The sequence below is a fragment of the Daktulosphaira vitifoliae genome, unplaced genomic scaffold (genome assembly GCF_025091365.1).
Source record: "Daktulosphaira vitifoliae isolate Bord-2020 unplaced genomic scaffold, ASM2509136v1 Scaffold_1, whole genome shotgun sequence".
Classification (NCBI taxonomy): domain Eukaryota; kingdom Metazoa; phylum Arthropoda; class Insecta; order Hemiptera; family Phylloxeridae; genus Daktulosphaira; species Daktulosphaira vitifoliae.
Window position 1 is genome coordinate 2,530,518 of NW_026099572.1, and position 13,115 is coordinate 2,543,632.

A 13,115-nucleotide genomic window follows, 5' to 3' on the forward strand; every position below is an offset into this window, starting at 1 on the left:
TCACGGATTGTTTATTATCAATTATGATTATCAATAGATATACTTTCTGTATTGTCAGTTAGTGTATTTATAAACTCATAACAATGTGCCTTACTACAATCGATAATAACAATGCTGTGTACCTGCTAATATCGATATTATAAAAATCCAATTAGCTACCTGTATTTACAATCCCATGTGTATTATACATGTATATTAACTCAAAATTTTGAAACTTTAAATGTTTATATCTAATAAGCTAATAAAGTTATATTAAAAATTCAAATGCCATTTACTATTAAATTAAAAACTCAAACATTTTATTAAATTAAAAATATGTGTTACCATTTAAAAAATCAAAGTTGACCCCCCTCCAAGGCATAAGGGATGAACTTAAAAAGTATTACATAGTTAAAAATTCAAGAATAATGTGTAACTAAAAATAATAAAAAAAAAAAATGTTTAAATTATTATTATTCTGCAAGTAATTGAGTGGGTTATGATAAAAAAATCACCCTGTATATAAAAGTGTCAGACCTTCCGAAACATTTTCAAAAATCAAGTTGAAAAAATTAATTTTTTGTGAAAAAGTTGTCATTTTAAATCCCCCACTGTCGGCAAGTAAAGAGTCACATATAAAAAAAAAAATTACTAAATGAAAGGTAATGATATCATGCATCTACAAAAAAAATATTTATATTGATTTGGTTATTTTTAAAAAAGTTATAGCAATTTTGTAAGTATTTNTACAAAAAAAATATTTATATTGATTTGGTTATTTTTAAAAAAGTTATAGCAATTTTGTAAGTATTTCTTATGGGGAAATAATATGAATACGATGAAAATAAATAATTAACAACTGAAAAAAAATTAGTTATATTTGTATCATGTATAAAATTGTTTATTTTAAAAATTGTTATTAGACGAAGAAACTAGTTCTTGGCCATTTATGAAAACACCATGGCCGATATTAAGTATTTTAATAGTCTATTTATTGTTTGTGCAAATAATTGGTCCGAAACTAATGGAAAAACGTAATGCATTTAGTTTAAAATACATTTTGATGGCCTACAATCTATCTCAGTTATTGTTTAATGGTTATATACTATTTCGCGTAAGTTAAATAAAATTTATAAATTATTTGATACTTTTTTTCTTTGTTACTTTTTGAAAATCAACACCTGTAATATTTTTTTTATATAAAACTTCATGATAATGTTCTTAGGTATCAGATTTAATTAATATAATTATTTAATTATTGTATTCATATTAACATATACAAAATAAGTTAGCATTTTGTATAATGTAAAGTAATTTTCATTTAAGTATTTTTTAAATATTATTATACCATTGAACATTATCGTAACAATTATTTCGAGATGTGTAATAAATATATATAGATAAATATCTTTCAGTTTTTGAAACCTCAAGTAATCAACAAATTTATAAAATATGGCTGCAGCGTTAATGAGTCAGAAATATATGAAAAACATAATATACTTAGTTTGGTAAGTTAAATAATACTTTTGTTTATTTAATAAAATTAATACTATAAAGAATGTGTATTTTATCAGACAATTAATAGACTAAAAATAAATATTATTAATTTGATAAATTGTTATTTTCAAATTCATATTATAGGCAAATGAAATTGTGTGGCTTTACTTCATAAACAAAGTGTTAGATTTAATAGACACTGTAAGTATACAATCATTTATAGCAGTTTACATACGTTTATTTAATTAAAACTATTTAAAGGTTTTTTTTGTCTGTTACCACTTTTTCTCAGCTCTCACCGAACCGATTTCTTTTAATGATATGTCAAAAGATCACAAATCGTATCTAGTCGAAGACATTACTCTCAAAAATTGAAAAAAATTCCCTCGTTCCCTGTAAATGGGGGAAACCTCCAAAAAAATTACAAATTTAAAAATGGCTAATTTTCGACATTTTTTCAATTTTTATAACTAAAAACTGCCATAACATTTTGAAAAATGAACACATCAATATAAATATTTTTTTTGTAGATGCATGATATCATTACCTTTTATTTAGTATATATTTTTTTTTATGTGACCCTTTACATTTTTACCCTTTTACTTTTTACATTTTTAACTTTATAATGCTATAACTTATTGAAAAGTGTATTGATCAATATAATTTTTTTATGGGAAATACTATTTTTTAATAATCCCTTTTTCATTCGACATACTTTATCTTAATTAGGATATAAATAAGGAAATAGCAGATTATGTAGCTTTTGGAATAATTCAAAAATTTTTTAAAATTAAATACTATCTAAAGATTTGCATCGAGCGTTTTTTATGATAGTGAATTTAATCACTGTCAGATATCATTATACTTGATCCAACTATGCCACGTCACCACTGTGCCGCGACCCCCCTGTGCTGGGGTTTTTTTTTTTGTTGTGTTATATTTCAAATTTACGGAGTAATCCAAATTTGGTAAGATATTTTCTCATAAACTTTTGAGAATTTTACATTTTTGTGGAGAAAAAACATGGGGTATAAAAAATGGAATACCTGACAACTTGCCACTACGTAGCCTTAAATACAATTGTAATCGATACCTATCGATATAACAAAATAACGGCAACAATAAAATCATGACTAAAATACTACTTAAATTAAAACTAATTGAGAAAAGATACAAAAGTTTCTGATAAAATAAGTGTCTTACTCTATTTCGATCGTTCAGTAAATTTGAATAAAAAAAAATGAACTTGAAATAATGTTGTTTAATCAATTATTACACAATAACTAAAAACATTGAAATCTTTCTTGTGTAAAATATTAATTTATCATGAAATCTTCTCAAAAATTCAAATGGAAATTTACTAATTAATTAAACTTTTTTTGTGAGTACAAAAATAAAATAATAAAAAAAAAATCAAGTTTAAAAAAATAATTTTTTTTCATGAACAATTTTTATATGTCAACTTTTATGACTTATTACTAAATTATCTAAACATTTTAAAAGAACATTATTGAATTATTAGAAACACACGAAATTAAGTTTGATTTTATGATTATTCTGTGCATCTTATATTTTAGTTTTGGCTAAGAAAATAAAATGTTTGCTTATTTACAGGTTTTCTTTGTTTTAAAAAAAAAGCAATCACATGTATCATTTTTACATGTTTACCATCATATGAATATGGCTATTACATCGTGGGCTTATTTAAAAATGATCAAAGGTACGTATTTCTACATGACATCAACAATTTTATCTGATAACCAAATCATTCACTTATTACCGTCGTAATGACTGTTATAGTCATTTAATGGAATTCTATGATGAAATTATAAAAATTACATTTTGTTACAAATGTAGTAATAAAAATTATAGTAATCATTGATTATACTCTTTACAGCTTCGATGCGAAGCTGAGAAGGTATTAGTTTTACTAAGATGTGTTAATTTATTATTTTTTTTTTGTGTCTGTTACCACTTTTTCTCAGCTCTCACCAAACCGATTTCTTTTAATGATACGTCAAAAGATCACAAATCGTATTTAGTCGAAGACATTACTCTCAAAAATTGAAAGAATTCCCTCGTTCCCTGTAAATGGGGGAAACCTCCAAAAAAATTACAAATTTAAAAATGGCTAATTTTCGAAATTTTTTCAATTTTTTTTACTAAAAACTGCCGTAACTTATTTAAAAATAAACACATCATTATAATTCTTTTTTTTATAGATGCATGATGTCATTACCTATTATTTGATATATTTTTTTTATAAATCTCACTTTTTACCTGCCCACAGGGGGGGATTTAAAATGACAACTTTTTTACAAAAAATTAATTTTTTCAACTTGATTTTTGAAAATGTTTCGGAAGGTCTGACACTTTTATATATATCTTAAATTAAAGCTAATGTAATATACTTTATCATGAAAAAAAAAATTTTCGGACTTTATTTTATCTTCAAGGTGATTTTGTATTTTACATTTTTAACTTTATAATGCTATAACTTATTGAAAATTATATGGATCAACACAATTTTTTTATGGGAAATAATATTTTTTAATAATCTCTTTTTCATTCGACATACTTTATCTTAATCAGGAATCTAAAGATTTGCATCGAAGCGTTCATTTTTTATAGTGATTTTAATCACTGTCAGATATCATTATACTTGATCCAACTATGCCACGTCACCACTGTGCCGCGACCCCCCTGTGCTGGGTTTTTTATTTTTTGGTTGTAGTTATTTCAACTACCATTTAATAAAATGAAAAATTATTTATACAAAAGTTCTTGAATTCATATACTTTTATTATTCTGATTTAAATTTTATTAATATAAATGTTTATAATTTTTTTTATAGATTACCATGCTGTTTTTCCCTTAGCTTTGAACTTAATAGTTCATATTGTCATGTACACTTACTACTTTTTAGCATCTCTAGGACCACAAATACAAAAATATTTGTGGTGGAAAAAACACTTGACATTTTTTCAAATAGTAAGTATTGGTTATAAATTAGGTTTAAACTTTATACATTTATTAAATTTATTTGGGTCATTTCCGAGACACTTAATCTTTGAAAATGTCTTAATGGTAATCCCACGTGTTCTATAATTTAAATTCTAAACTATACATATACTTCTACTATACATTGATTAGTGTAAAAAAAAAAATTCAAATATCATTTAATTGCTCAGGATGACTAAAATAAACTTTATAAATTCAAGGGTCCCTATTCCTAGTAATGAATTCAAAAATTTAGTATAAATCTTTTATCCAAGAAAGAAGGAAAGTAAATATCATTTTTATTAAGCTGTTAACAATGGGTATAGACTAAATATCATTTATAAAAAACTATATTTACATATAATATTAAAAATACTATAATGCCTATAAAAAATAGAAATATTTTATTTCACAAATTTTTAAAATATGTATCAGTATTATACGTTTGTATTTCTTGAAAACAATTTTCAAAATGATTTTGTTACCAACACAATGATATTTTAATTAATTTTTTTTATTAAAAATGTTAAAATAATGAGTGTTTCATAAATGTAAACGTTATACCTTGAGTTCCTTTAACAACTTTATACAATACACTGATATAATTAGATATTAAGAATAACATAAACAAGAACTTTGAAATTTTAGATCAAACTTAGTAAAAAAACTAAGGTATTTCAAAAAAGTTGTGGAGCTAGTGCAATTTTGTTAGTAAATACATTAACGAAACAAACCCTTGTGTGTAATAAAAACAGTTTCTTTACATTTTTAATGGTTAACGTAAAGAAAAATAGTTTTATTTTTAATCCTTTTACAGTATAAATTAAATACGAAAGAAATAAAAATCAATTATTATAATCAATAAGTTACTACAGTTTTAGTTTATTGAATAATGAGGATGTGTTAAGCATTGATAATGGTGTTCAAGTTCAAACGAACTATGTGTTGCGCTTTATGTGCGAAGCCGGCACTTAAACCTAGTCCAAGTCACGTGGCCAGACTACACTTGTTTCCTCTACCTTTTTCCTTTCCATCAAAAAATATTAGATTACTTTAAAATATTGTTAATTATGAGTAAATGTGTTATCGTTAAGATTTATGTATGTGTAACTTTATGTTAAGTAATTTGAGCAGATATTTTTAAATTATAAATTCTATTTTGTAATGTTATTGAGTATTAGTTCATTATTTATTTAAGTGTTAATTGTTTATTAGTGAAGTTTATATTTTTGTTAGTCTTACGTGAGTTTTATGTGACACAACTAGTCAGTGTGCACATAAAAGTTTGCCGTTTCTCTTATCTCTTATTGGCTGATAGAATGTCAGATTTGAAGGATTTCATTGCAGACATAAGATCCTCATTAATTATAGAATTTACTAACGACGAAGTTTTAACACTACTGCCAGTCCGGCTAGAAGTTTCTCTCGAGGCAGGTAAAGGAGAATCTTCTTTACTAGACATAGTTATATACACAAAAGCAAAACTCACTCCTTGAGATGTTGATGCAACCAAACTTATACCAATGTAAATACGTAGGAGTTAGTGATACTAATATAGTTGATAACCTAGCGTTTAAGTCTCCAAGATTGCCAAACGAAGAGTAGCATAAAACAGCTGTTTGTAAAATGATAGTGTACGAATATTTTATGCTCACCAAAAAACGATGTGTAAATATTCCAATTAAAATATTTAAAAAAAATACACGTTAAAATAGTATGAATTTTTTAGTACAACGATTTGTAACTCAGTAAATATTAAATGTTCTATTGAAAAACGCAAACTAACTTATACAGATCTAAGTGAAAACTAAAATTATTAACCGAAAAACTTACTGAAAAACTAACCTGTTATCACTTATCACTTAAGTGATCACTTATATTATAGATTTAATTTAATTTATTGATTATTAATTGAGTTTGAGTGAGTAACTAGTTATCTGGAACGATTGGTGTACTGAAATCACCTTAATATTAATCTAGTCAATGTTTAACACTCACTGTTATTGAATTATTAGAGAAAGCATTATAAACACATGTTGAGTTATCGATTAAATTTATTACAAAAAGAGAGAACAGAGTTTTACATTATTATCTAGAGAATCTATTTATTTACAATTAATCATTATTATATAAGTGTCAAAAAAGGGTGTAACCATTAATGTTGAATTTTTATATTGTATTTATTGTTGTGTTGTATTAAACTAATAAGCCTCAATATGTTAAGTGAACATATTCTATTTTAGTCGAGTTTCACATTATTTATTAGTTGATAGATTTTATATTATTTATTATTTATTTAGAGCGTTTATTTTTTACTCATTTATGTGATAACTGCACATCTAGTCAAATTTTATTCATAGATTTAAGTTACTTCTGTTACCACTTGTCTCTCACATCCTCTTGTCACCTGTAGGTGATCCCTCCGTCTTCAAGTAAGGCAGATATGAGCAGATGTTCCTACCTATATATATACAGTCCACTTAATCCTTGTTTAGAGTGGCATATAGTTAGAAAGCCCTTCGCCTTAACAAATGATAACATTGTTTCCGAAATACGTATTCGCAATTTTTTAGTAATTTTTGTGGCTTTTTAAGTTAAATATTTTTAATATCAAATAATTTTAGTATTACATAATATTAGCCACAATTTATATTAATTAAATAATGAATATAATAAATATAATAATCATGAATATATATTTTTTTTTTTGAGATTTAAAAAATTTTAACTTCACTTTGGAAAAAGTTAAGTAATTTTTACCACTAAATCTAATTATGCTTTAACACACAAAAATTAAAAAAAAAAAATCTTATGGGACACCCTACTGTCTAGATCCAATATATATTAGAGATGCTAATTCAGAAATTGAAAACAACCGTGAATGATTTTTTCTAATACTTCATATGCTTGTAGAGAGAAATAAAAATGTTCTTGTCTTTGCGAAAAAATGTTTAGGGTAAAATAAACTAAGTTCTTTAATTTATCCATTTGATTTTGCATAATCAATGCATACTAACTAATTTGTTTAGCATTTTTGAGTCTTTCTTGTTTTTAAATTAGATAATTAATGAAATGATCGTGAAAAAGTTAACTATTTGTAATAATTTGCATATTATTATTCTATATTTCAATGCGAGATAAGAATCTAACTTAACTATAACATTTTTTTTGTACATTAAATATCATATGCCATATATTGTTTGTTGTTTTTTTTTTTTTAATTAAAAATGAAGTAATATTTATATCTTTCTTCTTCTATTTCCTCTCCTTTATACCATCTATTAGGGATCGATCACCATTATTCTAAACTTTCACTTCACACGATCTTTCACATCATCTACAAACACATCAGAAATTCTATTCCACATATCATTTATGTCTCCCTAGATATTCTACACCGTCCTCTCTTTTTACCGTTTTTTAGAAACTCTTTTTCTTTTTTCCCTTTCAATTTCAACCACCGTATCCTCGATTCTCCTCTTGTGTTCTTTATTTTTTTGTATTATACTGTTTTCTCACTACACCTTAACTCTTTTATAAGTCTATCTTGTGTAGTTACACTATCGCTTGGAAAAACTTTATAATTTTGTATTCGCTGTACACTATCTATTTTACATATAAAATAATCGATTTATGATCTATTACTCAAACTTTTATAAGTAATATAATGTTCTTCCCTTTTTCTAAAATAAGTATTGACCACAGCAAGATTATACGATACTGCAAAATCCAGAATTCTTTCTCCAGCCTTATTCTTCCCACTCAACCCATACCCTTCATGTACTCTTTCATATACTCTTCTATTATTACTGACATGTCCATTTATATTTCCACCTATCACCGTATCCTCATTACCAGGTTTCCTTGCATCACCTCGTCTATCATTCTCAAAATACTACATTCAACACTTTATCTTCGAAAATTAACTTTACGACTTTAATTCTATCACATTTCCTAGCTACTTCTATTACTTTACTTTTCATCTTATCATCCATTTATCCCTACACCATTTTTTATTGGTTTTATTTGAGTCTATTATTTTATAACCCTCGCCTATTTCCCTTGCTTTCTCTCCATTCCACTTAGTTTCCTGCACACAACAAATTTTAACTTTTTTCCTCTTCCAGTTGGAATGTTAACCAGTTAATGTTTCAACATTCCACGTACCTATTCTTACTTTGTATCTACCTTTTCCTTTTATACACGAATCCAACTTAGAGATAAGTGATGATGCCCTATACCGTTGACACTGCAAGTGTTAGGTAAGCCTGTACACCTAACTGGTGAAACAATTACCGCACAAGTTGTCTGTCTTGTATAAAACACTTTAGGCCTTTTCCGTCTCTAATTACTTTATTTTCTTTCACCTGTGTACATCCGAAATGGAACAATCCACTTAAGTTCTGTTCCTAAATCCTCATACCTTTTGACAAAATTTTATGCTGGCATTCGACCTGACGCAACCTCATTATTCACTTTGTACAACTGGTAGAGTGGCTGTTAAAGTATTCTTATATCAGTAAATAATATTCCTGTGGATAAAAAATCCAGTGGGATATTATTTACTGATAAATAATATTTCATATCAGTAATATCATACCGTTCGTTCGCGCTCTAAAAACCATGTTATTAATTTTTTGCGAGAATTTATAACTCCTATAAATTGTTTTATTTATTTAGAAAAACTTTATAATAACATAGATTTATCTTTTTTCTAGATTCAGTTTGTAATGGTAATAACATATTTTATATCATTATATATTTACGATTGCACTTTTTCAAAAGTATTTATGATGTATTTAATACTAGACTGTGTATTGTTTTTATATTTATTTGTGAAATTTTATATAAAGACTTATAAAAAAAAACAAAAGTCAGTAAAATTTAACTAAAATTTATTATTCTTTATATTGTAAGATAATATTAGTATTGAAGTATTTTATTTTTTCAACAAAGGTTAGGTATTTAAAAATTAGCATTTTCTTTTTTTATTTATAATTGAAAATATAGAATATTTGTGTAATATATAACATGGTGCACAAAACTTGATATTATAAATAATGTATTTTATTATTATACCTATAAGATTTTATTAAAACAACATGAAAGAAGCATAATAAAAGTATATTTAAAAAAAATATGCGTGACCATATAAAAGTATTAAATTTAATGGATTCCTTTCAGTAATAGATTTCAATTTTAGGTTTGTAAATTTCAAAGTTTATTAATTATTATTAGGCAAAATTTGAATTTTAACATCCAAAAATACATTTTTTTATTTTATCAATAGCTATTAAAAGAAAATAATCTTCGGTCCAAAAATTTAAAACCTTAATTTCATTTTTTTAATGTATTTATCATATAAAACGTGACTATATTTTTAGAAATATTACGAGACTATCGCTATTTTATATACTAATTTTGAGTACAGATTGCTTCAGGATATAAATGAGCATAAACGGTAAAGATATTTAGGGAAAAAATATGTGGATTTTATAAACTATTAAAAATAAAATTTATTTAAGGAGTGACTAACTCCTTTTAAAAAGCTTTCTATATTTCTAGTTTTATTGTTATACTATTCACTTAACCTTTTAAGTTTTAATGGGGCAATTGGCGCAACCAAAATTAAATATTAAAAGTTGACCATTCATCAGATGAACAATATACGAGAAAAGATTGGTGATTGACCAGTCCAGTATACAAAGTAATTTTTTTATTATAACCCACTCAATTACATAATTAAAATAATTTAAACATTTTTTTCTTGATTACCTTTAGTTACATATTATTCTTGAATAATTAGCTATGTAATAATTAATAAGTTCATCTCTTCTGCCTTGTAAGAGTATCAACTTGTTTTTACAAATGAAAACACATGTTTTGAATTCAATCAAATGCTTGAGGTTTTATTTTAATAAAAAATGAAATTTTAATTTTAATTTGAACATCTAATTTCAATTAGTAAATATTAAGTATATTACGGAAATTATTCAATAACATTGTATGAAACAACATAATGATTATTTTTTTATGAATTAAATAGTAAGTTACTAAATTTCTTTCAAGACAAAATAAAATCTATAAATTATCACAAGGTTTTAAATTATAATATTGTTTTTAATTATTTGGTACATATTAGTTTTGGAAATAAGGTCTTCAAATATTCAATGTTGTAATTACCCGTTCATTCTAACAGCTACTTCAATGTCAATATAGCTACTGATACATAAATAAAATTCGTCTTGCTTCACAAAATTTAAACCTTCGTTTTTAAAATATCATTGATTATAATAATTTTATGCTCCCCCCTTAAATAACAAAATGATTTTAATCATTATTATCTTAATTATAAATTTGATACTGAATGATTACTAGTATTTAGTATATTTTAAGTATCGATTATACTATATTGACTTTTATGTTATAATGTTTTAACATTTTTTTGATTATTTGTTTAATTATATTTTAGTTTCTAATTAAAACAAAAATATACTAAATAAAATTAGTGTTTATTAATTACTATTTTAATTATATTTTTAAAATTTAATATTTAAAAATATAAGTGAGTTACTTTCTAAGCCTATATTGTGTTTTTATATTGTAAATTATAATAGGCATAAGTGAATAATTAATATTATTGAAAAAATTAAAAATCTTGAAGACATACCTCAAAAGAGTTGAAATATTCCCAATCAATTGAAATAATAACTTTTTGAGGTAATTTTTCTGTTTTAATTAGTATTAATAATAGAGGATTGTATTACTTTTAATTGTATTACTGTTACTGCTATCAATAAAGGTTTACTACAATGATTGTAACTATTTTAAAAATAATAAATGCTATAAAAAAAGATATGTTTAATTATTTTTTCTTTTAGATTCGATATATTGCTATCAAAAATTGAATAATTTTCCCCCTTTACCCGTAGATGGAGAAAATTCCTAAAAAATTACATCTTTTCGATTGTAAATTTTAACATTTTTAAACTTCTATTATAATAAAATTTAAAATTTATATAAAAAGTTGAACTTTTTAAATTTTTTTTTTTGAAAAAATTAAAACTTATGTAATATACTTAATTTAAAACAAAATAAAAATTGTCTTTAAGAGTTGTTTTCGTGATGAAAACGGACTTTAAAATTAAAGAAAAAAATTCACTTTTTGTTTAAAAATCGATAAATTCCGAAAATGTTTATAAATTATTGTACAAAACTTTAATTATTAATTTAACTGATTTTTTTAGAAATTAATGTAAGCTTCATTGGCGTGTTAAAAAGGAGGGAGTAGTGTCCCTCTAGTATCCTTCTAATTTTTTTTTGGTAATATTTATTTCGACTTAAAATTTATAATACATCAGGAATTACTTTTGAAAATAATTTTCCTTTCGAATATTGTAGTTTTAATTGTTAACTATTATTTTTTTTTTTAATATTTGTAATTTTGTTCAATAATAAGTTGATCGATTCTACAATAAAGTTTTTTATTAATACTAAATTGTATAACAAATACACACATAAACAAAAAACAATAAAGAATCGATAATTTAAAACTTATTACTGTATACTCTTTAAATTATATAAAATAAAAATATAGTTTAAAAAAACTAAAAAACACGCTTTTAAAGCACATCGAACTAAAAAGTTAAAAATAATTTTTATAATAAGCTTAAAACAATAATGTAGGAAAAGTACTAGTATTATTGTGATAAAAGCGTCGGTCGCTCAATATACGAAAAATATGGCACAAAGCACCCACGCTTTTATCACAATAATACTAGTACTTTTCCTACATTATTGTTTTAAGCTTATTATAAAAATTATTTTTAACTTTTTAGTTCGATGTGCTTTAAAAGCGTGNTAAAAAATAAATATAGTTTAAAAAAACTAAAAAACACGCTTTTAAAGCACATCGAACTAAAAAGTTAAAAATAATTTTTATAATAAGCTTAAAACAATAATGTAGGAAAAGTACTAGTATTATTGTGATAAAAGCGTCGGTCGCTCAATATACGAAAAATATGGCACAAAGCACCCACGCTTTTATCACAATAATACTAGTACTTTTCCTACATTATTGTTTTAAGCTTATTATAAAAATTATTTTTCACTTTTTAGTTACATATTATGATAGTAATTACTATCAATATCATGGTTGTAACGGGTAAAGGGAAATCAGGGTTCGATTCCGGGGAGGGAGTTTGAGAAACGGCTATNGGAGTGGGAGTCTGAGAAACGGCTACCACATCCAAGGAAAGCAGCAAGCGTGCAACGTGGAGGTAGTGACGAAAAATGACAATACGGCAATCATTCCCCGTAATCGGAATAAATACACTATATATCTCTTAATGAGAATATAGCGTATTAAATATAAGTTTTAATAGTAATTAAAATACAGGGTGGCCCACCACTCACTGACAACTTAAATAACTTTTGATCCAGTTAATATTTTTAGCTGATTTTTTTTTTAAATAATAGTTATACGTTAGGTCTATAGCTATATCTCAATAATTAATTTTTTTACATTTTATTAAAAATATTAATTATTTTTAAATTTTAAATAAAATGTAAAAAAAAAATCTAAGATAGCTATTTTGTAGAGTAGAATTTAAGAAAAATTTTAGTAAAAAAATATCTTA

General features: G+C 24.4%; 2 protein-coding genes across 3 annotated transcripts in view; both read left to right on the forward strand.

The window, feature by feature from the left end:
• The window catches only part of LOC126893788 (elongation of very long chain fatty acids protein 4-like), a 20,342-nt gene extending 10,908 nt beyond the window's left edge, over nt 1–9,434 (forward strand). Inside the window, exons 3-8 of one of the 2 annotated variants that reach the window (XM_050664292.1) lie at nt 903–1,093; nt 1,395–1,487; nt 1,621–1,677; nt 3,091–3,196; nt 4,331–4,467; nt 9,195–9,434. In XM_050664292.1, the coding sequence (XP_050520249.1) occupies nt 903–1,093; nt 1,395–1,487; nt 1,621–1,677; nt 3,091–3,196; nt 4,331–4,467; nt 9,195–9,368 (758 nt within the window). In that variant the 3' untranslated portion in view covers nt 9,369–9,434. Of the gene's footprint in view, nt 1–902; nt 1,094–1,394; nt 1,488–1,620; nt 1,678–3,090; nt 3,197–4,330; nt 4,468–5,351; nt 5,630–9,194 lie in introns of those variants that run through there. The other variant, XM_050664293.1, reaches the window with a different exon arrangement.
• A 1,547-nt stretch (nt 9,435–10,981) lies between these two features.
• LOC126893796 (elongation of very long chain fatty acids protein AAEL008004-like) overlaps nt 10,982–13,115 on the forward strand; it is a 21,753-nt gene continuing 19,619 nt past the window's right edge. The window contains exon 1 of the mRNA XM_050664306.1: nt 10,982–11,196. The gene's annotated coding sequence lies outside the window, so the exon portion shown is untranslated. The remainder of the gene's footprint in view (nt 11,197–13,115) is intronic.